Below are 27,191 nucleotides of genomic sequence, written 5' to 3'. Positions count from 1 at the left end.
GCACTTCATCCTCCCTTCCCTGGGGACCAACTATGCCGGGAGAGAACTGTGGGACAAGAAGAGAAGAGCACTCCTCAGTCCTGAAGTCCCCAGCTATCCCCGTGGGACCTGGGGCCTGGGGCCTTGGGGGTTTCCGAGCACCCCGCTGGGGATGCGGCCCCCAGGATCGAGAGCTCGGGAGGAACAGGTCGGCATTTCAAGGAAGGCCGAGTCCTCGGCGAATTTCAATCAGAGAAGCCGCTGGAATAAGAGAAACTAAGAGAAACGTTGCTTATTGTGCTAGTACTACCCCCTTCTCTCCACCCTCCAGGAGCCAATTAAATTCACCCCTGCTTGTCGGCCAGCGAAAAAAACTTCTAAAAGGACCAAAGCCGGAGGTGCCTATCCAGGCCCAGACTCTTGCCCCAGGCCCTCGGAAGCCACCCGCTCCCTGGCGCCCGACCTCCCCGCTGCTGAAGCGACTGGGTCAGACTTCCAGACTTAAAACGAAGTCGTTTATTTCAATTTTGCTTTCACATTATGTTCCGATACAATCAAAACTCCTGGACGAACCTCTTGAATGAAAGTCCTGCGTTGAGCGCAATCACCAGGTCCTGGACGCCCGGGTAATACGGCGGGTGGACTCGGGATTCAGAGGCGCTGGTATAAAACAGACGCTGCTGCTTCGGGAACTGTGGGGCGGCCGGTTGGGGGAAATCCGGGGGCAGAGGCGTGGAGATCGTGCCGGCTCCTCCAATTAGGATTATTCCTGATGGCATTTGGACTTCGAAAAATCCAGACTTCGCTTCCAGGCCGGTAGTGGCGCCGGGCCTAGCAAGACTTCGGCCAAAGCAGGGAGCACTGGCGAATGCGGGGCTGGCTCTAGGCCTGGCGCAAAAAGGGGTGCAGGCAGGCTTCGCAAGGAAGCGCTCGCGCCCCGGCCTTTCGGGCCCCCTTCCCGGGTGCATTCTCACCAAGTCGACTTCCCGTGCCTCTGAGCCTCGCAGGTCCACAGCCCGCCCCCAAACCTCGCAGCAGGGGAAGATGCGGAGTTTAGAAAGCTATTCCAGAAAAATAAAAGTCCCATTTCAACTTTATTGGGTTAAAGCAAAATTAAATCTTGGCTATTCACACGTATGTTACAGAGGACGAGGAAGCGTCCGGAAGAACCTCCTGGCATTTAGTGGAGCCACAGAACACGAGGGCATTGACAAGCATCAAGACATCAAGCAGCCTTAGATTTCACGATCACTCCGAATAGGACATAGAAATACGGAAATACAGCCAGTTTCCACTGGGAAGAGTTCTTTGAATACAAATGATATATATTTATATGTATTTTTGAACCAGTCACCCCTAAGGTGAGTCCTTTCTCTGCTAACAAGCAGCGGAGGACACAAAAGTATCTTCAGCTAATTAACTCTTGAGCAGTGTTTTCAGAGCAATACTTGCCAAATTAAAACTACCTCCCCCATTCAAAACAAAACCAAACAAAAACCTTATCCCCTCTCCAAACTAAAAGGAGGGGAGGGGCGTATTAGAGTTCAGCGGGTGGAAAGATTCAGAGGGGATCTGAGGAGGAAGATATTTCACATTATACCGTGAAATACAAAGTTTCTTGTGTATAAATTGGAGGGAACAGGACATGGGGGTAGAAACAAAGACAAGGTAGTCTCTCTTTCCCGATTACTTCAACCGGCATGGGAGAAACGAGTTTGTTTTTGGAAACGGGAGGAGTGCGCAGAGCTAAGCGGAATTTACTTCTCCTAACGGGGAAACGGGCAAAGTAGTCCGCCCGACCGCCCGCGCGCACCTTTTACCGGGACACCGCTGGGGAACATGTAGGAAGTTTCGAGTCGCGCCGCTTTCTCGTCCTCTAAATTTCAGCCTCTTTCTTATTCCCCCTCCTGCCTTCCTCCTGCCTTGGCCCTCTCCCTGCCTCCATTCCGGCAATGAGCCAGTCAGAGGGGAAACACCAAGAATCCGGAGAAGGTCGAGTACTTCCAGCCCCCCATCAAGTTCCCCCGCTCCAGCTTGAGGTATGCTCGGTCGCCTTTCTCCATCTGGATTAGAACTCCATTGCTGGCGGCCTCCCGGGTCACGTCCTGGTCACCAGCAAAGGCTGAAATCACCGGCCACCCGTTTAACATGAGGCTCACCTGGGAAAGAGAAAGGCCTGCTTCAGAGGAGCCACCTAGGCGGGTACCGAAGCGGCGGTAAGGACGCGAACCGTCGCGGCTTGGCTAACAGCCACAAAGGGCTGGGAACCTGGGGGAAGGGGCCGGGGATGAGAAAGGGGCTTTGCAGCCCAACTGGGTGACAGGAAGGGTCTGCCCCCCCTAAAATGGGAGTCACTTTCATTTCTTGGGCGCGCCAAGCAAATCCCGATTGCACTTTTATCCAGTTTAATGAACCCGTAGGCGGCTCAGGTGCCCCGACACTTTCGCGGCCTCCCCCCACCCCGCAGCCGCCCCCCCCCCCCGCCCCCACCGTTTCAGAGACAATCGGGCAACTGGGGTTTCTGGGAGAACAAATAAAACAAACAAAAACCAAACAAAAAACAAAACAAAAAAACCTGGTTCCTCCTCGTCCTAGTTGCCTGGACACTGTGGAGACACGGTGGAAAAGACCAGCAAAGCTTCTGGCTGGTGAGAAATTTCGCCAGAGCTGCACTCTGTGCTTCATCCCCGAACCTGGGCTCAATTCCTATCCCAGATCCAGCCGTGCGGCCGCTGCCTGGTTTTGTTTGCCCTTGGGTGGCATCAGCAGCCAAAGGCCCAGCGCCCTCTCCCTGGCTGCCGTGCACCCTGCCTTCTGTCGGCCCAAAGGAAACCTGGACACCTTCAGGAACCTGGAGAGCTGGTGAGTGCTGGCTGGAGCCCAGCTAGAGCCTAGAGGGAGTAGCATTACACCCCCACCATTCTCTCTCCACCCTTCAACCGCTTTGGGCTCCGGTGCTGGTAGTTCAAAACCCCAGAGTCGGTCCCCAAGCGATGCCAGGAGCCCCCTGAGCATGGTACTGAAGGCAAGTACACAGGAGTCCAGGCTGTCAAGCTGGGACAGGGGGTGGGGATCCTGCCTGTGGTGCTGAAGGCCGGTGTCAGGAAGCTGCTGGACGGAGGGAACTGTCTCTGATGCTAGCCAGCAACCACTATGGGAAATCCCTAGAGTCCCATCCGAAAGGGGGAGAACCTCTTTGGAGGGGCCCAGAAGGCAAGGCAGGGAAACTCTGTGCGGGAGGGGATTAAGGTTCCAAGCGCCGGTGAAAGAAGCCAGAGACAGTCGAAGCCACAGAACTGTGAGGCCCTGCGACTCGTCCATCCAAGTAACCCCAGGCACATGCAGCTGCCCCTCTATCTCCCACCCCTCCCTACACGGCCCGCTCACTCCGGTGGCTAACAGCCCCCTCCCGGGCCCGGGGCCTGACCCAGACGCGGTGGCTGACCTGAATGGTCTGTCTGTTGTAGACTTTAACCACGTGGAAGTTAAAACTGTAGATCCCTTTGCGCGGGGCGATGAAAGTGCTGCGTTCTGAATCAAAGTTGTTCCCGATGTTCACTAGTACCTATAACGAGACGGGAACGAAGGGGGGTAGACAAGAGTCAGTCCCGAACTCCTGTCCCCGAGCCTCTGCGGAGCCTTGGAGTGGATCGAACATCAGCCTTCCACGTCTCCCCCCAAGCCAATCTGCGCGGAGCACTCACCTGGTCAAAGTAGATGATCATAGTGCGATTACTCATCTCGGACGGCTCGTGGTTGGTGCTTCTGATGGCAGAGAAAGCCACCTTGGCGCTGCCGGAGCGCACCGAGATGCCCAGAGCTGTGCCCGTGGGATCGGACGTGGGGTTGGAGTCGCACACCACCAGGCACTTGCCTTCCAGCACGATGGGCTCCGTCTCATTCTGCCCGCGGGCCGGGCCCGCCAGCCACGCAGCCCCCAGCAGCAGCAGCTCCACGACGCCCAGCATCGCGGCGCCGGCGCCCACCCCGCCCCCCACCCCGGGGGCTGCTTGCGCCAGCCGCCCCCCCCGCCCCAGCCCCACTCCGAAGCCCCCTCCTCTGCTCCGTGCGCAGCTTCGCAGACACCGCTCTGGATATTACTGCTCTTCCTCGCACTCCCAGGCAAGCGTCCCCCCGAGCGATGCTCCCGGAGCCCCGCCCGGGCCTCAGGGGTGCCGCGGCTGCCCAGACGCACTTGGATGCATAGCCGCTGCCGCTCGGTCCCCGCCGCCGCCGCCGCCGCCTGCTCGCACCCGCAGCCGCCGCCGCCGCCGCCGCTCTGAATTATTGATGCAGCCGGCGCTGCAGCCGGAGCCGGCGGAGAGCGCGCGCCGGGCACAAAGGCGCGGACCGCGGCCTGGCCCCGCCCCCGCGGCCTCCCGGCCCGCCTCCCTCCGCGGCCCCGCCCCCTCGCCGGCCTAGGCTCCGCCCCCCAGCCAATCCTAGCGCGCCGCGCTCCCCGCTGAGCCAATGGCGGCGCTGTCCGCGCGCGGCCACCTGACCCCGGGCGCCGTTGTTATTAGGCGCGGCGAGGCGGGCGGCGCGCGGCAGCAGGGTTGGGCTCTGGCCGGGAGTCTGCCGGGGCAGCGAGGGCTGGGGGCGCGCGCGCGCGCCCGTGCCCGGACCGTCCGCCGCGGCCGCTCGCTCTCCCGTCTCCCGCCTCGTGCCACCGTCTGGGTCAGCCCCTCGGCCCTTCCGCCCGCCTCCAGCCGCCGGCCCGCAGGTAGGAGGCGGCGCGCGCGCCCAGGGTCGGGAATAGCAGCCGGGGCGCGGGAGGCGCCGCGTGTGGGCGCGCGGGGTGGGAGGGGGGCGCCCCCCAGCGGGCGCAGGCGCGCGGGGCAGCCGGCGCGCGGGTGAGTTTGGGCGAGCGAGCGGCGGGCCGGGCGGCCGGGCTGCAGGGCGCGTGCGTGCGCGGCGGGGCGGGGCGGGGCGGGGCGGGGCGGGGCGAGCGCGGCAGCCTCCCGGGAGGTGCGGGGACCGCGGCCGCGGCCGCCGGGGTGGAGCTCGCCCAGCTGCCCCGCCTGCCTCTCACGGCCCCTAGCCTGCGGGCCGCGTTCCTTCCTTCTCTTCGGGATGGATCATTGCACGCGCGTGAAGTGCCAGGCCCGGGGCCGCGCGCGGAGGGTGCCGTGGTGAACCGACGCCGACGAGGCCCAGCACACTGGGCAGTGACAAGCACGGTGGCGTCGCACGCAGGCCCATTACCGGATCGCTTTTTCCCTTTGGCACTTAACGGTTGATACGTTGCATCCGTATTTTTTGTCTGTGCCGTGCATCTTTACTGCGTGTTTTATCTACGTGACCTGTACCTTAGAGCTGAGTTGTAGACCCCAAATCTTGCGAGTCGTGGGCGATTTTTCAGGAGTAATTCTGACCCTACAAGAATTTTTGCCGCACACGTTGACTTAGAACTTTGCACACACAAACGGGTGTTTGCTATCACAAACGAGGAAGCAAAAATACAGTTTGGCCAAGTGGCAGGGAGAAGGGAACTGCGGAGAGGGTAAGAGGAAGGGCGCGCTGGAGCCCGAGGTGCGGCGGGCGGAGACCTGCTGGAGGATCGCGGGCGGTTAAGCGGGCGGAAGCGGAGGACGAGCGGACCTCCCGGCCACAGCCCGAGCAGAGGTGCCGGCTCCGGACCCCACGCGGAGGCGGGCGGGGAGGGATGCTGCCCCCGCCCCCGGGGCACCTGGCGCCGCGGTCACCCCCGGGCGACCTTGAATCTGCGAGCTCCGCAGAGCCAGAGCCGACGAGCGGCAGGCGGCAGCCCAGCGCAAGCCGGGGAGTCTGGCAAGACCTGGGGGCTCGGACCGACTGCGCTTCCTTTCAACCTCAGGATTTGCCACCAGCGAGGTCTGCCGCCCATGGGTACGCGCTCCCCCACGCGGGGAAGCCTGCCTTGGAATCGCCAATAGCCACGCCTTTCAGCTTGTCAACCTCCTTTGTTTCTTTGAGACTTTGATAGCTGTCTAAAGAATCACCTGCGGGGAACCCCATCCCCGACACCCGCCTCCGTTTCCAGTCACTCAGGCTCGCCTGGAGAAAGGGGAAGGGATGGGAAAAGAGGCAACAATTTTACTTTAGATTAAAATGACACACAAACATTTTTTTTCCGACTCTAATCTTTTGGAGACATCCCCAGAAAGCGTTGCCAGCCGTGATTACACCTAATGTGAGAGCATGAACTAATTTAAGAAGTGAGAGCTGAATAATGAGACTGCGTCCAGGATAGGGGCCATGCAGTAGAGCTGGCAGCTGCAGCGGTGGAGGGTCCCTGGAGATGCACTCACGTAGAACCTACTCGGTCGTTTCACCAGTACCGGCCCTGTCCCGTGTAGCCTGCTTCCATGGAGCTCACAGGCAGGACTGAGATTGCCCAGAGGAGGTTGGTGCCAGCCCCTTCCTCTTCTCTTCCTGGCAGGGCTGTAGCAGGGCAGTGCCCAAGCCTGAGCTGCCATCTACATGCCAGTAATGCTCCATCTTGCATTTCCTATCTCAGCCTCTCTGCAGCCCACACCTACCGTACTGAGGGCCCTCTGGACCTTTTGGAGGGCCCTCATACCTACAGGTATGTTTACCTGACCCATACCTTGTCTCCTTTCTTGCCTTCCAAACTCTGCCCCTTCCTTCTCCTCCTGTTCCAGTGACAACAGCTGCATCCACCTGGGACCCCCACATCTAAACTGATTCCATCTCTGTCCTGTTGTTTGAATCATTCTCATAGGGCTACCTATTTGGCATTCATTTGTCTGGCCTGGGCTATTTCAAGAGCCTTCTAATTTATCACTGAGGGATTAGTACAATAATTGCACCCTGGCTCTGCTGTATACCACTTATCTTCCATTTGATGAATGTCTGTTGAAGCCTAGAGATATGTAACCTCCACTTTTTTTCCAGGGTAGGTAAGACTTCTGTGGCCACCATATTTCAGATTGATCACTCCTCTGGCATTCTCCATCTCTCTTCCACATAGTATGTGTTCAAAAAATAATGAATATTAATTTAATGTTGATAGATATTTACTTCCTGAGTTATGAGGATTAAATGAAATAATATGGAGAGAGGAAAATACATTTGAAATCCCAAAAGCGGGATTCCTGGGTGGCTCAGTGGTTTAGCACCTGCCTTCAGGCCAGGGTGTGATCCTGGGGTCCTGGGATTGAGTCCCGCATGGGGCTCCCTGCATGGAGCCTGCTTCTCCCTCTGCCTGTGTCTCTGCCTCTCTCTCTCTCTCTCTGTGTGTCTTTCATAAATAAATAAATAAAATCTTTAAAAAAAAAAAGAAATCTCAAAAGCAGTCATGTTTATTTTTAGCATTGTCTCATTTCAGACTCAGGATTCTTTTAGCTGCAAGTGAGGAAATGGATTCAAACTGGCTTAAGTATAAGGGACTTTATCTGGTTAACACAAAAAGCCTACAAGTACATCTTGCCAGTGGAAATATGGCTGGATCTACCAGTCAGGGTTATCAAGATCTGCTTTCTGGTTTTGGCTTCATTTTCAGACAACCTGTTTGCTAATGATAGCCCCCTAGATGCTACTATCAACTTAGTCCTAGCAAGAGAGACTACTTTTTCTTCAATATTTGCAGCAAAAGTCTCAGGACTCTTCTTACAGGGGCAGTCTGAGTCACTTGCCCCTTTTTGAACATGGAGAATGGACTGTTCTCCTGAGTAAATTTGGATTTAGGTGTTTTCCTCTGAAAATGGATTTGGTGTTAGCTGCACACTGTCTAGCCCGGGGTGGGGAGGGTTCTCCAAAGAAAAATTGCAGAAGGGATGCTGGGCAGCAGAAACAGTACATGTCTATTTTAGTCTCTCTCAGAGGGTCAGCTGCAATATATTTCACCCCAAAACAGCCAGTGATGAAGACGGATACAGTAGCCAAAACAATAGATATGTTTGTCTTGATCCTTTTCAATCTTCGAGATGTCAGTTAAACATGAAATTAGATGCTATCAACCATGACGTTACCTAAGGGTTAGCTTTAAAGCCTACATGCACTTTGAATGGTAGAGCTAGATAAATGTAAATAATTAAGTAATTGTAACATTCTATTCTAAAAAGGTTATTTTGACAACATTATGTCGGAATTGACTTTTTTCTATTTATTTTTTAGGCTCCTAAAAAGAGAAAAATTTCATTTCTTTGTGGATAGGCTCCTAAAATTCTTCATCATTTATCCATTAATAAAAACAAATGGAAATTTGAGAGAGAAAGTCCCAGAAATAAAACGACTGAGTTAGGTCATATTTGAAATTTAAGACTATAGGGTTTAACCTACTAAGATTCTTCTGGTGTTGAAATATTGGTAAAATATTATAAAAACATCTATCTGAAGCTTTTAAAGTAATGTATTATAGAGATTTAGGCAACTACAAGATTGCAAATAATGAATGTGTACTGTTGCTGTTATAGCCTTTACCTGGTGCTTTAAATTTGGCTTTCTGTTTCAGTGAAGCAAAAGGTTTATTACTTTTCACTGCATCCTGAATTTCCCACCACAGTGCATTTTGAGAAATGAATATAACAGCTTTCTTGATCCCGCCCACCTCACACCTTGGGAAAAAAGCAATCCTCTATTGTTGGAATAAGGGAACATTTTCAGGAAAGGGGGAATATTTTGTCATAGGATGTGCAGTGAACTCATCCTTTTATTAAATCAAAATGGATTCTCTAGTGTTTATATACACCAAGCAGCATTTCTTCTTAGTCCTGTGGTTCAAAGGCCCAAACGGTGTAATTCCCTGCTATTTAGTTGATTTGCCCATAAAGCAGAAGAGAATGGCTAGTTTGTTCTGAAGTGTTAAGTTTAGGCTTTTGAGGGTCAAGGTCATTTCAAATTAAAGCTTGGATCTATACTATATAAAAATGATTCTAAGTTCTACAAAGTATGAAATAAAATTTTAAATTATTTCTTCTTCTTCTTCTTCTTCTTCTTCTTCTTCTTCTTCTTCTTCTTCTTCTTCTTCTTCTTCTTCCTCTTCATTACCTACTCAGATTCATTTTTAAATGCAACATTTCTTCTGTTCAAGTTTTAAAAGTTACATTACAAAATAAACTTTATAATTGGACACTTATTAAATGCAGGATTACTTTTTAATGAAGGCCAGTTTTGTGGTAACATTTTAATTCTTTTTTAAAAAAAACCTTGGATCTTAAAAAGATCAAAGGGTATATTCAAAATATCTTTAGTTCTTATGTTAATACCAAATTATGCATTTTCTAGCCTCTGTTCAAAAGGAGAGACTGTGTGTCTTCTAATTTGGGAGATACTGGCACCATTTTTAAAATGATACCCTGAATCTGCTGTGGTATGTGCTGTTAGGAATTTTATATGAAGCTGTTGTTCACGTACATGCCATTAAGATCAACGGAAAAAAAAAACACAGAAAATAATGTAATCCTACAGAGCTGCTCTTGAGAGAAAAGTCACATAGGTAACATCAAACAGTAGTTGGAATTTTTCCAAGAAGTAATTATCTGTGTGCTTTTGGGGTGGTTGATGAGGGGGACAAAGCAAGGTTTGGCCAATTCAGCAAACATTTATTGAGTGCCTGCATTGCTTGAGACACTGTTTTGGATCTGTGGCTGCTGCAAAGATGAATCACACATGCTTCCGGCCCTCCAGCATCTTGCCGTAGTGGTAGCCAGAGATTCGTACCTGGAGAACCTCCACTTAAGACTTCTAGGTGTCCTCAGAAGGCTTCTGAGTAGTGGGACTACCTAAGTTCTCATGTGGTAGCTTTGATTATTCTCTGTATTTGTTTACTTTTAAGCTGTAATCAGAAGGTAACCAAAAATTACACACACACACACACACACACACACACACACGAAATTAATAGATTAGGGACCATTCAAATAAATCTTTCAGGTATGTACATCATATGCATTTGACATTTGTCAAAGACGTGGTGAGCGTTGTCATCATTGGTGGCTGGCTGGGCTAACCTTTTCCCAAACTTAATAGGGATCTTAGGGAAATTTCCTGGATTTTGCATTCATTAACAATCATATAGACGTCCTGCAGCTCAGCATGCTCTCAGGATGGGATCTTAGAGAAAAGTCTATTGAACTGGAAGACTCTTTGGACCATAGGCTTCTGTGTTACCAGGATTTTAAACAAAAGGAAGAATTTAAATAGAACTTGAAGGGGGGAAATGCAGAAGAAAGAGCTTTTGTTTTTTATTTTTTAAAGTTGAATTGTAGTTGACACACAATGTCACATTAGTTTTATCTGTACAACATAGTGATTCGACAAGTCTATACATTATGCTGTGCTCACCACAAGCACAGCTGCCATCTGTCACCATACAACACTATTCCAGTACCACTGACTATATTTTCTCTGCTGTGTACCTTTTGTCCCATGGCTTATGCATTCCGTAACTCAAAGCCTCCACCTTCCACTCCCCTTCACCCATTTTTCTCACCTTTCTCCCCTCTAGCAACCACTGTTCTCTCATTTGTGTGTGTGTTTCTGCTTTTTTTTGTTCATTTGTTTTTCAGATAGTACATATAAGTGAAATCATATAGTATTTGTCTTCCTCTGATCTTTTCACTTAGCATAATACTGTCTAGGTCCATCCAAGTTGTTGCAAATGGCAAGGTCTTGTTCTTTTTTATGGCTGCATAATATTCCATTTTATGGCTGCATGTATTCTACTACATGTATATGTGTATATATATATATATATATAAAACATCTTCTTTTCCCATTTATCTATTGATGGACACTCAGATTGCTTCCATATCTTGACTATTATAAATAATGCTTCAATAAACATAATAATGTCTATATCTTTTTGAATTAGTGTTTTCATTTTCTTTGGGTATTTGCCAGTAGGAGAATTATTGGATCATATGGTATTTCTGTTTTTAAGTTTTCAAGAAACCTCCATACTGTTCTCCACAATGGCTGCACCAATTTACATTCCTACCAAGAGTGCATAAGGATTCCTTTTCCTCTACATCATCACCAGCGCTTGTTATTTCTTCTCTTTTTGGTAGTAGCCATTCTGACAGGTGTGAGGTGATATCTCGTTATGGGGTTTTGATTTGCATTTCCCTGATGATGATTCATGTGTCTGTTGGTCCTCGATATATCTTCTTTGGGAAATGTGTATTCAGGTCCTCTGCCCACTTTTAATCAGATTATTTGTTTAGGGTTTTTGTGCTTTTAAAAATTATTTGCCCAAAATGATATTTTCTGGTAGACTTCTTAGAAATTAGGTCAGAGGAGCATGCTTAGTTTTGCTTTTTTTGCATCAGGCCTCAGCGATAGTTATGTGATTGAGCTCTCTAGTGCTGGGCTCCCCTACCGCTGAGCCACACTCTGCCTTCTCTCTTCTCGCCCCTAGAAGCTGATCCCTTCCAATTGGCTTCAATTTTTGCCAGTGGAAGGTATAAACAGAGGAGCAGAGAGAAGTTGGGATATTTCTTCCTGTTCTCTCCCTGCATCAGTGCAGGTAGTATGAAGCAATGACCCTGAAGCAATCTGGTGGTTGCTTCCCCTTTTCAGGATTATAGCTGTTCAGTGACCCTTCCTCTTTTCTTGGGCTCCAGCTCTCATGCCAGTAGCATTCTCCTCCCTTTGTATCTTCTGCCTGAGGTTGGGGGATTTTCCAGTCCCTGGGTTCTTAGCATCTTGTGTTGATTCCCCTGACCTGCCAACACCTCTGTAGGTTGTCCCTTCATTAAAAATCTCTCCATCTGAACTATCTGTGTTTAATTTTGTTTCCTCCTGGGATCTCAGTGATGCACTATACCAGAACAAAATCTTGCTTCACCTTCAGAAACAACAGATTTGATACATTTTATTCTCTTGGTGAACCATTAGTTGTTTAATTATTTGTTGTATCATAGAAAATCACTATGAATTAAACCCTAATTTATTGCAAAATCAGATACACAATACCAAAGTTGTTTATTTCAAACAAAACCATTCATGTCGAGTTTAAAAAATTAACTTCTGATAAATGTATTATGCTATTTTCAGAATATTAAAATGAAAATATTAAAAGAAGTATTCTTTGAAGTAGCAAATGCTAAATCTCCCAAGCAAATTACATCCTATCCAACTACAACACAAGAATATATGTTAATATCTTGAAAAAAATATAGTATTATTTTGTGAACTCATAAAGCTATTTTGAGTTTTTAAAATGTGAAAACCTTACCAAAATGTGTTTTATTATTGGGAAAGTATAACAATTACTATTTACTTTTGAAGCTTGTGAACTTTTATCTGTGCATATTCTGAGCAATAAGGATTTCATTATTGTTATATAACATAGATAATATTTTATTTTTTTCATAGATAATATTTTAGATTTTAAAATACCAGATTGAAAGGAAGCCACGACAAAGTATATTTCAATGTATAGGGACTTATGAGGGAATCCTTTATTAGTCCATTAAAAAAATTTTTTAAGATGTTTATTTTTTGTAGGTAATCTCTTGGCACAATGTGGGGCTGGAACTCACAACCCTGAGATTGAGAGTCACATGTTCTACCAACTGAGCTACCAGGTGCACCCTAGTCCATTTCATTTAATTATCCATTTCACACCAACTGCCCAGCATTGTTTGAGGTCTTTACCAAAACAATACAAAGGCTAGTTAGGAAACATAAAGCAATTAGAAAGCAATCGTTGGCAAGTAAACTATCCATGAGTGGCAACGAAACTTAGAATGAATTTAATGAAAATCTCTATTAAGTCTTGGTGTTTATCGGCCTAGAAGAACAGCCTAGGTGAATTCCTATTTTTTCTGGTTGATGTGGTAACATACTGTATAGTATAACTTTTTAAGTAACTATACATGTACCAAAATTTTACCTGTGGTTTTGTCACTGTGTTATAAAGTTTCATGAATAGTCCATTCTCACTTACTGGGAAATTGATCCCAATAACTAAGGCACCAATAATAATACCAAGATGACAGAGTATTATTGTAGCAAGACTTTTCTTGCCTTTTTAGATAAATAAATATCAGAATTTAGGATCTTTAACCTGGGGTATCCTTTTTTTCATTGAGAGATAATTGACACATAACATTATATTAGTTTTAGGTGTACAACATAATTATTCAATATTTATTACATATTGAGAAATGATCACCAGAATGAGTCTAATTAATATCCATCACCAAATATGGTTATAATTTTTTTCTTGTGATGAGAACTTTTAAGATATACTCTCTTAGCAACTTTCAAATACACAATACAATATTGTTTTTTTTTTAAAGATTTTATTTATTTATTCATGAGAGACAGAGAGAGAGAGAGAGACACAGAGACACAGGCAGAGGGAGAAGCAGGCTCCATGCAGGGAGCTGAAGGCGGGACTCGATCCCGGGACTCCAGGATCACGCCCTAGAAGGCAGGCACTAAACCACTGAGCTACCCTGGGATCCCCCACAATACAATATTATTAACTATGGTCACCATGCTATCCATTACATCCCCAGGACTTACTTATTTTATAACTGGAATGTTGTACCTTTTGACTGCCTTCACCCATTTTGCCCAACCCCCCACCATGGAGTGTCTTGAACCTTAAATATTGAACCTTAAGTTTTATTGAATTAGCTGCCTACATTTTACAGATTGGGACCCAAGAAGGTTAAGCTCTCTTGAGTCCATGCAACATGTTGCCTCTAAAACCAGAATGCAAAGGCTAAAACCCCATGCCCATGCCTAGTAGGCAAGAGCCCTTTGATATTCTACATAACTCTTTGTGTGTTTAGTTTTCTCATCAAATGAGTAGAAATAAAATAAGCATCTACCCTAAGGGCTGATTTTTAAGGATGGAATGAGATAATCCACACGATTAGCCTGAACTAAAATATCATTTTACTGCTACTGCTCTTTTCCTGCCTGAGTGTCCAGGTAGAAGCAATGCCAAAATTAGAACCCCAGGTACCAACCTCCACTGCCTCAGGCTTGCTCCAGACTCACCTTGAGGTTGACCAGGCACTCACCTAGCTCTTTTCCAGGGGTTTTCCTTCTGTTGCAGTACTAAAGTTCAGGCAATAATGACTTTGTTCCATTTTGGTAGATATATTTCATTGAAAGTCCTCACACCCACATTTAAAACAAAGACAACTTATATATGCCAATAACGATATACACAGTTGACCTAGCTTCAGAAACACATCATGCACTATCTTTATATTTTCTATATTTATTCATTCATTCAACTAATGTGTGTTGACCACCCACTATGTGACAGGTATTTGTTGTGGGGATCAGGGATACATCAGTGAATAAAACTGAGAAGACTTGCTGCCTTCTATGGTTGATACCTGGGAAGAGATTTGATTTTGTGGCAACCGTGTTCTTCTATCTGTAATATCAAGCTAAATTGTCCACATCTTGTTGGTGCACACAATTATGAGACTACAAGTTTTTTTTCCTGTGAAATATCCTTAAATATACCAACTCAGGAAATTGGCTATTTTTTAAATGACATTACCATTTTTTTTTTCATTTCTATCTTGGTGTTTAATCAGAAAATCATATATGTTGATAAATTTATGTTGTCATTTCCATTTTTAAATTCAAGAGACTTCAAGGACTATGAATCTGGCTGCCTAAAAATGAAAGGTGAAGGTACTCATTATGTTGCAGTGGCACATTTTGTCAATTGAGAGTGGTTTACTTATTTTTAGTCTATGAAAAGTTTTAAAAATAAAATTTAATGTACCCTTTAAATATTCCTTGTTTTAAAGATACTCCATTTTAAAACATGCCAAAAAAAGAATTTGATGTCTGTGTTTGAGGTCAAAAATAGGGGACATAGAGATTGTTTTTCTGCTTTGGCCTGCCTTCCTTCCCTCCTTCCTTTCTGCCAATGCCTGTCTGACCTTCAGCACACTCTGGGACTCAGGAAGTGTGTGTGTGTGTACATCCCCTTTGGAGGAGCTTCAATCTTCCCACTCCTATGACTACATGAATACTTTTTGTATGGCTTTCTTTTCTCACAACTGAGTACTCCCCTCCCAACCCCCTTAGGGAATAGGGAAGAGAGGTTCTGACATTGTGCTTGTGTAAACATAATTGAGAGCTTTCCATGTCTCTTGCATCTTCATAAGTGATTTTTTGTATTATGCTGGGACAGTATTTCTTTAAATAGAATATTCTCCCATGGAAATCGCCCACAATGCTGAGAGTACACCTTGCAAAAGGTGAGTCTAGAATATAGGGTGCATCCTCAGCATTGCCTAAAGACTGAAGTTAGGCTCTCTGGAACATCAAAAACAAATTTATAGCAGTTCATTAGTATAGTGCAAGGAATCATGAACACAGTGTGCTGCCATTACCCATGGAGAAGACAGAGTTACCAAGCGAGTGCAGATATGAGGCTCTGAAGATGAAGCTGCTTACAAGGGCTCTCATTTATTCTAGAAAAACCCACTTGCCTATTTTGAACCACTTTTCTTCAGAGCATATGTCTCACTGTGCAACCAAAAGGGTGTTTATATCCTAGTCACTTGGCAAAAATTCTGTCATTGCTTCAGAGAGATCCATTTTAAGCCTGAAGCATGGAGCTGGGAAATAGATGGGCTTTGGTTGTCTGAAGAAATGACCCTCAGTGCAAATTTAGACAGTTACTTTTTCTTTTCCCCATAATATTGTTGCTGGATGGAACTACATTTTTTAAAGTAGAAGATAAGTAGAGTCCTAAATCAGTTTGGTTTTCTCACTCATTTGAAATGAGATTTGTTTCTATTCAATGAGATGAGAAAAATTGGGAACTTTTCATATTTCTATTGGCCGCTGAATTATTTCCATTGAAACATATTTCCTCATGTACTTGAGACAGTTTCCAAACAATTGCTCTTTAAAAGTCTATCTGATACTCAATGGGAAGAAGGCAGATACAAAATTATATTTATAGGACACATTTTTAGAAGATGTACTTAGAGAAGATGACTGGTAGGGTGTATGTCAACATGTTGATTGATTATTATCTTTAGTTAAGATTGTAATTATTTCTACCTTCTTTATAGTTTTGGTGTTTTTCCATTCTCAGACTTATTTTTAATGCAGGTTTCTTAAATGCCTAAAAGAGAATTTCCCTTTAACAATATTAAAATAGACATAATGTCCATTGGTACCATCAAGGCATTTCCCCTTTTCCTTCACCTTGTAAACCACACATGAAGATGCTCACAGGAGTGCCTCTCAAATAGGCCAGGATTTGCATTCATCAATAAATCATTTGTAATTAGAAGTCTTTTCTATCCAAAACAAATATATATCTTTCAAGAGTATTTCTCTTTTGTGAATGATGTTTGACATCTTAGAAGCTAGGACTAAACCTTTATTATGTGCATTGCTATAGTTAAAGCATTAGTTTGTAGGGTAAGCTCAAGGTTACGTGCTTAAGAAAAGCTCAGGTTAATCCCATTAGGAAAATCATTTTATTCATAAATCTTTGGCTGTTGAAAAGACCATTGGGAGCCAATACTGTTTGTATAGCTGGATAGAATTTAGTATATTTGACAATTAGCAATACAAAAAAATAGTCTTCATTTGCACTGTGCTATCTATTTAAAAATGAACAAGCCTTTCACAGAGAACTATGTCAGTTCACCTCAGCATGAGGCTTTTGGGTAGTTATATCAAATTTTTGGATGCCAAAATGTAGTCTGGCAGAGATAAACTGATTTGCCCAAGGTCATTCATCTGGCAGAGGTGGATTATTTTCTTTTCCCCAGCTCCAAAATCCTGTATACTTTGTACTGCAACATTGCCCCTCCAGCAAGGCACCCTTGCTGACTCCAGTGATGTGGGGTAGTGGTTCTAGCTAGGAGTTAGCTATTGTTGACTTTAAATATGAAATCTTTTTTTTTCCTATGAAGCAATGACGTTTAGTTTTTAGGATGATAAACCTTTCTCCCTTTTTTCTTCTTTCTCCTTGTTTCTCCTAAATACTGTTCCATATATATTGCTGCCAGAAACAGATTATTGGCATTCATGTTATGTTTTTCCATACCTTTTAATCATTTCTACAGCTGTTCGCATGACAACAATTATATTTCCACTTTTAAAAAAATGTTACAAAGATGCACAGAGAAAAGAGAAAAGCAAAGGAATAAACTACAAGCAATTATGTAAGTGATACTTTTGTGATCTGACATTTTGGGAAATGTTACTGTTACTGCAACTACCTTTTATTATCTAGGTTTTAACCTTTTAGTGGATGACATGCCTTAATCTTTATCATAGCTTAATGATAGGGCGCTTATTTTTCTAATTTTTACACTGTCCAAATTTCTTTTATTTTTCTAAAGATTTCATTCATTCATTCATTCATTCATTCATTCATTCAAGATTGAGAGTGAGCATTAGCCAGGGGAGGGGCAGAGGGAGAAGGGGAAGTAAAAGCAGGCACTCTACTGAGTAGGGAGCCCAAGGCCCCACATGGAGCTTGACATGGGGCTTAATACTAGGACCCTATGGTCATGACCTGAGGTGAAGCAAGACACTTACCCAATTGAGCCTCCCAGACACCCCTATACTATTTAAATGTCTTAACCGCAGGAAGAATGCTTACTTTGTGCCAGGTTACATGATGGTGCCTATAAATAGATCTGTACAATTTACCAATATGTCCTTTTACAAAACTAATATAGACTTTACTGAGAAGTAAACTGACACTGTACCAAATGAGCTGGTGGGCTTAAATGTGTAGATTGTACTCACTCTTCTTACCAATTTATCAGCATTTGATGACCTACCTAGTGACTTTATTTGTGGATTATTTATATTACCTTGTCATTCAGAGATTTAAGTTTCAAATTTTAAAAGTCTCATTTCATGGAGATATGAATGTTTCTTTCTCATCACTTAATAAGAAATCCTCTATTCTGTTGCCCCTTCTTTCTCCCCACCTTTGCACCTACCAGTATTTGCAAGCTGACTGGCTTGACATGTCCATGACACTACTCAGAGAGCCTCATCTTATAAATACCAAGCTCATTTTCCTAGAGGTTTTGAACAAGATAGAATATGACCTTTCTTCATGTGATGCATTTAGATTAGTGATTTTGGAAAGTGTCATGTGACTTTCGTATCACACAGACATGGAAGTCCCTCAAAGATCATGTTTTGGGGTAGAAACACCCAAACATCTAAACTTTTAACATAATGAACTTATTAAAATTTAAAACTTGGTTAATAATAAATTTGAGATGTGTAAGATTTTGCTTAAGGTGTGTTTTTGTTTTACTCTTGCTTTGCTTTCCAAAATGCATCTGCTTTATCTTTATATTATATGAGGATCCTAGCATGATAGAATGAGCCTGAGAGAATAGCGTAGGTGAGCATACTTGAACAAAATTTAGTGTAGGCACATTTGTGTATTTAGTTTATACACTTTACAAATTCTTACTGTATAATTATTATGAATTTGGCTATCAAATTACATTTTCTTTTGTTAACTCTGTAAATTAGAAATGTACTCATTTATTTAGCAAAGTAGAGGGAAAGAAAATGGCAGAAGTTTAAACCAGAATGTTTAAACCAGAATGATCTGATAATCTAAAACAATGTCCTTTTTCTTCTCCTCAGTGTTTCCTCCTCAAAGTCCAGTTTACTCTTAGAAGTCTATTCCAACAGGCACCATGTCATAGTGAACCATGGTTTTAATATACTTTGAAAACTGGTACATCTGTTCTGTAAATCAGTATACCAATTTTAGCCTCTTTACAAAGTACAAAGGAGACTTTACTAACCAGAGAAATCTAGAACTTAGTAATTCAAATACCATTCAAAACACATATTTATCTAATAACTGGAACTAAATGTTAGGCCTCATGGCAGCTAGCTCAACAGCTAAACAAGTGTTAATAATAGGATAAGCCCACTGTATCCAGAGCAAAGAGAAGCATACCATGTTTACATATCCAAATCACTTACCTTCTATGCTCTGATTTTAGCCCTCTGGACTCATGACTGTTGCAGCAAGTGGTTGTTTTTGGTGCCTTCAACCTCCATAGTATACTGTATATTGTATATATTGCTTTTAGCAGCTACTACAAGTACCAAGTACCAGGCTAAATTCTCTACATGCAGTGGTTAGTTAATCATTGGAATAATCTTATGATTGTTTTTTTTTTAATCTCATTTTGCAGATGAGGAACCCAGGATAAATAGATTGCCCAAGACCTTCCAGAGCCCTGCCAGAATGTGTTGAACAGGGATTTCAACCTGTCTAGTCAGACTCTAGAGGCAGTGCTCTTTAACTGTTATGCAACTCGTCTCTTCCAGGCATGCATCGCATGAGCCTCATAGCCAACTTTATGAGATATGTAGTATGGATAGAATTACTACTATTTTACAGATGGCAAAACTGAGATCCAGAGATTTCTAGTGACCATGAGCAGTGGCACTGGCCTATAAACTCTATGCCAGGTAGTCTTCTCTCCTATAGCACTGCAACTCCTCAGATTTCTTCTTCTGACACTGGCAAGGGTGTGTTCTATATATTGATATTTCTAGTTTGGAATGAAACATTCTGTGGGTTTTCATCTTGATCAGTAACCCATCTACACTGCACCCCACTGCAGTAGGGATGGCCTACCTCTAAACATGGCATCTGTTTGTTCCCACCTCACTCCCAGAACTATAACAGGTAGAGCTGGCCAGATATAACAGGGGTGCTTTGTCTTGGTCACCGACCACTACCTTCCCCCTTCTCTGGCTTTTATTTGACAGGGACATTCCTTCCCCTTTTTTAGTTCATTACTGTCCTTATACCATAAATACTTCCCCACCGTAAAAATAGAAAAGAAGCTGTGAGTCATTTACACGTTAGCATAAATGTGCCTTCATGATTTCATCAAGGCTGCTGGTGCCTAACTCTTTAACTGCAGAATGAAAGTCTCTGGACTATCCTGGTTTCCTTCCTGAGAAGGATCAACTGGGAGTTGGTCTAGACATCAGGACCACCACAGACTTATTACCCAGAAATACATGGACTACATAATTGTTGCAGATCAGCACCTAGGGCAGCTTTTTCTAACCAATGGGACTCTTAGCTCCTGCTCTCTCTTCCCCTCTCTGCTGCGCCAGGTAGACTCTTGCCCTCACCCTCTTCCAACTTGTCAGGAATCCAGAGAACATACTCCATTCTATTAATGATCACATATTCTTTTCTCTTCCTGGGGTCCATAGCATGATGAGTGCTGCCCTCAGGAGCAGCACAAGCTTTTAGCATAGCTCTTCAGCAGATGGCTGTATATGGGAAGGCTGGATGTGATTGGTTGTGTGTGTGTGTGTGTGTGTGTGTGTGTGTGTGTGTAGAGTAGGAAAGCCCTTAGAGGAAGGGAATGCATCTGACTTGCAGCCCCATCACTGGAGCACTCTCTTACTTTGTGTTCCCCCAGAAGCAGACCTGGAGATAAGGATTCAGGTGCAAGTGGCATATATGCAAGGTGACTCCATGAAGCACTGGTGAGAGAGTGGAGAAGTGAAGCAAGGAAAGAAAGACGGTCAGAGGGGCATTCATGAGTGTTTAGCACCGTGGACAGCCCATTGGAGAACTCTGGGGGTGCCTCAGCATTACTGCCCCTTTCCCTGAGGGCTAAGAGGTAAGAATCTTCCACAGATTCCCCTTAGTCACTGGTGAGAGCTGCTGGGTGGCAGTTATTATTTCCCAACAATTCTCATGTACCCCTTTGGGTCATAGAGTCTTTCTTTAGTTTCTTTGTTTCATAAAGGCAGAGATCCAGCCATTAAAGTGGGAATACACTGACATGTAGCTGTGGGCAGAGTACCCATATGCTTCTGCTTCACGTGTTTTAGGAGGTCGAAGGAGTTCAGAGAGCCTTACCTACCAAGCCTTACCTACCTAAAAACCCTGTCTTTAACAAGGGTTTCTGTGTCTCTGCACTGAAGATTAAATTATTCATTTCTGAAAAGCCGTTCAGCACTGGTAGTTATATTAGGTACAGAGAATTAGCAACAAAGAAAGGGGGAAAATGCCAAGCAGTTGGTTTGGTTGAACACAAGTAAAGACTCTTATAGTCATTGGCTTAGACAGCTTATTATTAATGGCTATTACAATGCTGCATAATAATAATTATGCATGTCATTAAATATGTGTCTGATTAACTTTGTCATAAAATTTATGACAATATTAAGCTTTATTCACATGCTCAACCTTCATAATTTATTGCTTATATAGCATAGTTATGACTTTAAAAAATCTCCAAGACACTGTTGGTTTGATGACTACTTTCTTATCCATAAGTCTAGTTTATCCATTCATTTGGAATTTCCATATTACATGAGTCACCAACTCTGCTTCTGCTACTGCCCATGGCAAAGCAATTTCACTTGCCCTGTTATTGTGGCTGAGAGGATCTCCTCCCTTATGGTGTGAGTTCTCTCATCATATATTACTGATTAATTCAACCAACATTTATTTGGCCCCAGTCATATTACATTCATTCAGATGGTATGAATTTACATGTGGATTAGAACCTATCTGTCCTCAAAGGGCTCATGGTTTAGTAGAGTATGGCACCTTCTTATAGATGACTATTCAAGAAGGGAGCAAACATGAATAAAGAACCAGGCATCTTCTGTTTCCATAGGTATGCAATAACAAAGCTGTTCTTATATTTGGTTTCCAGAAAACATCTCTAAAGCTACCAGTCATCATTTTGTGCCTTCAACAATGAGTAGCACTGTAGGATAGTGCTTATTACATGGCCTTAGCTTTTCATGCTGGCTGGGAATTTGATAAATGAAAGTCATTCACTGGTAAAATGTACTTCCTTTAGCCAAGTGCACAGTGGTAGCCCTTTCTAGAATCTAAGTCTAAAGATGCCATCCATCAGACTCCATGCCTATGCACTTCTTAACAATAAAGTAACTAAAAGAACTTTACTATTCACAACAAAGGTAAAATGCTATCAAGAATGAAGCTTAGTATCACAGGGGAAAGAGTCAAATAGGTTCTTTAAGTTTGTAAGTTTACATAAAAAGGATGTTCTGGGAAGCCAAGCCTGCCACTGTCAGCTCTCAGAATTGCTGTTGGCAGGAGACATAAGGGTCAGAAATGGAATGCAGCAGGTCAATAGAAGATTGGCTAGAGACACGATAAGTGTTGATCCTGTAGTCCAATGACCTCCCAAGGACTCTAATGTGGGTCTGGCAGTAGACTAGATAAGTGGATATGGGTCACACTTGCACCCTAAAGTGAGAAAGAGGTTAGTGTGGAAAGAATTTATTTATTTTTAAAGATTTTATTTATTTATTCATGAGAGACAGAGAGAGAGAGACAGAGAGAGAGAGAGAGAGAGGCAGAGACGCAGGTAGAGGGAGAAGCAGGCTCCATGCAAGGAGCCCAATGTGGAACTTGATCCTGTGACTCCAGGATCATGCCCTGGGCCAAAGGCAAGCGCTTAACCCCTGAACCTCCCAGGTGTCCTGGAAAGAATTTAAACAGCTTATTTTTAGTCCCTTCAAAGAATTTTATTTTCCTAGCTACCAACATAGAACATCCCAGATGATCATGCAATTTAAAGTTATGGTATACCCATGGCAAGTAGAATAGTCCCAAGAATAGCAGGTAAGTCAAATGATAGCAACCAGGTTTGAAGCAACTCCATCCTTTCTTTGTGGAGCAGTGATTAAAAATCACAAAAATGCATACAGTAGTACATCCTTAAAGAGAAGATCTGGCCACACCACTTTCCTCTCCCTCCACACCGAATCTGTACTACATGAGTTCCCTGTATTAGTAGGAAACTTTACTCCCCACCTCCTCCTTCAGGCTGGAACTTTGAGGCCATCTTGGGATCCTCCTTGGCTCTCTACAGCCAGCAGGGAGCAAACCTCACTTTTATCTCTTTAAATGTTTCTCAAGCCTCTACCTTCCTTCTCAATCCCATTCCTTCTGCTGTAGTCATAGCCTTTGTGAGACCAAGTAGATTTCTTGCTTCTGTCCTTCCTTTTCTTCAACTCATCTTCCAGAGTCGATGGCATGATTTCTCCTGCTTGCCTAGAGAATAAAGTCCAGACAGTTTGCAACAATCCTTAGTTCACTTTCCCAGTTTCATCTCCAGTGACCCCTTGCTTTCTCTGCTCCATACCTGTTACTCTGACTGACCTCACCTTCATTCTTTGGACATACCAAACGGTTCACATCACCATCCCTTACCTACCCAATTCACTACCTTTCTGGAAATGACCAAAATCCTCCCAAGAGTATTTGTCACTTCTGCATCTATACTCTAAAAGCTAAGTTTCCATTAGAGTGTTTATCATATTGGTTGTCAATCTTAATTAGCTTTGTAACACCTAGCATAGTCATTGAAACAAGAGTAGATGCTCAAATATAGATTTATTTTTAACTTAAAGTGAGATAGGATTTTTACAATGCCAGAATCTTTAGGTCAAAAAGATTTGGCTTTTTATATTAGAGTTCTTAGTTTCAAGCAATATAAACAACTCTGACCCATTCAAGCAAGGAAAGCATGAACTGAGGGCTGTTGGGTTTCTCACAGGCTTTCTGGGAGGTCCATAGAGGTACTGGGGACCCCAGTAGTAGAGCAGTACATAAAATCTCTGCAGAGAACCATGTAGCTGTTGCTGCTGGGTGCAGGTTCTACCAGAAGTACCCTGTACACCCCAAGCCTGACATTAGACTCAGCTACTCCCTTTGGAAACTGACATAGCTCCCGGTTCTGCTGCTGCTTCAGCCAAAATGGATTCTCTGCAGTCCCCACTTGTCCCATGTCATGTTAAGAGTCAAACTCCTATCCAGTTGGTTGAGCTTGGATCACATGTCTGAGCCTAGCTGCAGGGGAGGTTGGGAAAGTGAGCATGTGGCTTCCAGGAGGTAAACAGTTTCTGTCACCCATCAAGAACCATGAGGTAGGGAAATCCCCAGACAGCTCAGATACAGGAAGGGAGTGGGTTTAAGGAAAGTGCAAGAAGAATGACAAGTTTTTACTTGAACTTTCTTTCTGGACACCAAGGACCTGATTAAGAGCTTCCTTTGATAATGTATTCTGAGTCTTAGCAGGAAAAAAAAAAGATGGCACACTCAAAATGGGTGATTGGAGAAGAACTGAGTAAAGAGCATATTTACAGAGGATAAGCCGGGTATAGGGAAACCACAAGGGACAATACAATATTCTAGGACTAATAACAAGAGCTGTTACCACCTAAAGGGGATGAGAGACAGAGGGAGAGAGAGTTATAGTGTTCATATGTGTGTGTCACCTGATAGGAGCCATGCAAAGGAGACACAGCCAGCCCTCAGTAACCCCTCAAGGAGAGAACAAGAGTTGTAAGTGCCCTGACTCTTCCCCTTCCTTTCCTATGAACTCTAGGCAAGGCTCCCATTGGCCCCAGTCAGATGCCAGAGAATGAGGAGCCCATTCGGGCTGTTCATTCTTGTCAGTCTGGTAGAGCAGAAGCGTAGTGGGGAAGGATAGAAGTGGATTTGGAAGGGGATCCCTGGGTGGCTCAGCGGTTTAGCGCCTGCCTTCAGCACAGGGCGTGATCCTGGAGTCCCAGGATCGAGTCCCAGGATCGAGTCCCAGGATCGAGTCCCATGTCGGGCTTCCTGCATGGAGCCTGCTTCTCCCCCTGCCTGTGTCTCTGCCTCTCTCTCTCTCTCTCTCTCTCTCTCTCTCTCTCTGTGTGTGTGTGTGTGTGTCTCTCATGAATAATAAATAAAATCTTAAAAAAGAAAAAAGAAGTGGATTTGGAGGAACAAATAAAGATATGCAGCGCACGAGGTTTAATCAATATATCACCAACATTTTTCTTTTCGTTTTATTCAATATCCCCTTTGGGACGTCACTTTACATTTTTAGTACCCCAGCCTACAAGATAGATGATCTTAAAGTGTCCTTCTCATATTGAATTTAACAAGATTCTCTTTTCCCCTTGCTTGCTGTTTAGAATGCTCTATCATATGGTTCAACAATCTGTACCATTAAAGGGTAGTGAATACCAACTAGTCCATTTTTTTCCTTCACAGAATTGGGGGAAAAGAGTGGGAAGTGGGACCTGTGCACACATCAAGATTCTCCCTTTGTATTATCTTCATATGTATTTTGTCAACACATGAGATTCCCTGCTGCTTATCTCTGCCTCTGCCTCATTAATATCTAGCCTTACTAAAGAAAGTGGTTATAAGAATTATCATTAAAATGAGCCCCATGCCATCACTAGTTATAAGCCCCCATAAAGATTCATGCAATGTAACACCCAGTGCTTCCAAAGTATATGGTAACGTATACAAGAACAACCAGTTATTGGCTGTTTACTCTGGAAAAGAATACTGTGGGGAAACTTTCATCGTTGTTTCCAAGTATATTATGGGTTCCTTTGCAGAATATGGAAACCAATGGTTTTTCCTATTCCCAGGAGCCTCAAATAGGGGAATTGTGGTGTATCATGAGATGTGTAGATAAGAGAAGAATATTCATTTTTTTACTCTTAAAAAAACTACATTAATTGAAAGCTTATGTTTAAAATGCAAATGATAGAGAAATACACTGAGCAAAAAGCAGAAGTCCCCCTTTCTCTGTGTTCACTTCCTTCTCTACCCCTTGTCCCTTCCTTCCCACTACCAACATTTACAGTATGGCAGATAAAGGAAGACTTTTTCCTAGCCACATTATTATAAGCTATGTTCTAATGGGTCATTGAGAATAGGGTCTTGAATTGGTGTTTACTGTGCTGCTCTTTCAAGGCCCAGGCAGCCTTCTACATCCTGCTGCATCACACTTTATGAGAACGAAAACCATTTGCAAAGCTGCAAACCTGAGTTGTGTCCATGGCAGCCACTTGCATGGGGTTCCTAAGCTCCTTCCATCTATTATTTATTTTAAGGGCTAATTGTACATTTCAGATTTGCCACTTACCTACCAAAATAGGGATTTTGCTTCATTATTTTCCTTTTTTTTAAAGATTTTATTTATGGGGGAGAGAGAGAGAGGTAGAGACACAGGCAGAGAGGGAGAAGCAGGCTCCCTGCAAGGAGCCCAGTGTGGGACTAGATCCCGGATCCCAGGATCACGCCCTGAGCCAAAGACAGATGCTCAGCCGCTGAGCTACCCAGGTATCCCTTGCCTCAGTATTTTCAAAATTTGAGTGAAGGACTCTACTACTAATGAATATTTTACATTTCTAGATATGGTTTTTGGCACTTGTAGGTATCAAATGCCAAGAGCATTTGCTTGCCAAGAGCAGAATACGTACACTTTTGTTAAGAAGAGATGTCCATGCAATGAGTATGGTTTATATTTGATATTAAGTATAAGAAATAATTGTTTTCAGCATTACACCAAACAGTGAGTTTTTAACATGAACTTTAGGGATCTGTTAACAAGGATTTTGAAAGCTGCTCACGTGTCTCATCCTGCAGGAGGCACTCACTCACCTAGCCCATCCTGGCCCTTCTCTTCTTCGGACTTTTAGGTCATGTGGTGTCAGTATTTCTTATTGTATCTGATCTACTTATCTGATCCCAAGCACTGTAAATGGGCAGATGCTTAGGCGCTCAGCTCACCTTAGCAGATTCTGAGTTCCTAGAGGACAAGGAATTTATCATGGCTAACACAAACAGTGAGTTCCTTGACCCTTCCCATCTGTAGACCTCTTACAAGTACCTTAACCTCTCTTTTATTTACAGCTATGGCAAAATGTCAATATTGGGTGAATAAGAAAGCTCACCATTGGCAGTTGTCTCTTATTACCCATAGCTCATTCACCACCTATGAAATCTATAGATTTTACCTCTGAAAAATATCTCTGAAATCCATCCACTTCTATCTTCATGACCACATCTTTATCCAGCCACCATCATCCTACTCCTAGAACACTACAGTGGCCATGTAGCTGGCTTCCTCCCATCCATTCTCGTGGCTTCCCCCTGTCTATTCTGAAGCCCTTCCATCAGTTCTCCACATGGCAGAAAGAATTGTATTTCTAAAATGCAAATGTGTTCATATCACTCCTTACTTAAAATTCTTCAAAAGCTTCCCATTTACCATTCAAGAGGAACAACATTCTTACCATAGCCTGCCCCCGGGACCTGCCTCTCCAGCCTCATCTCACTTGTACTCTCCTTTATCTCTGACCTCCAGTCCCACTGGCCTCTCTGACTCTCCATGCTCTCCCCTGACTATAGGCCTTTGCACATGCTGAGCCTCTGCCTGGAAAACTTCTCC

At 44.1% G+C, this 27,191-nt stretch overlaps 1 protein-coding gene across 1 annotated transcript; it reads right to left on the bottom strand.

The window, feature by feature from the left end:
• Positions 1–480: 480 nt before the first annotated feature.
• Positions 481–3,990, bottom strand: CBLN1 (cerebellin 1 precursor). The gene is made up of 3 exons (XM_072827129.1): positions 3,684–3,990; positions 3,425–3,544; positions 481–2,138 (listed from the first exon to the last, which is right to left on the bottom strand). The coding sequence occupies exons 1-3, from the start codon at positions 3,945–3,947 to the stop codon at positions 1,941–1,943; spliced, it is 582 nt and encodes a 193-aa protein (XP_072683230.1). The 5' UTR covers positions 3,948–3,990; the 3' UTR covers positions 481–1,940.
• Positions 3,991–27,191: the final 23,201 nt, after the last annotated feature.

This window comes from Canis lupus, chromosome 5 (genome assembly GCF_048164855.1).
Source record: "Canis lupus baileyi chromosome 5, mCanLup2.hap1, whole genome shotgun sequence".
In the NCBI taxonomy this organism is placed as follows: Eukaryota; Metazoa; Chordata; class Mammalia; order Carnivora; family Canidae; genus Canis; species Canis lupus.
Note: the sequence above shows the minus strand (reverse complement) of the source record. Positions and strands in the feature narration are given on the sequence as shown.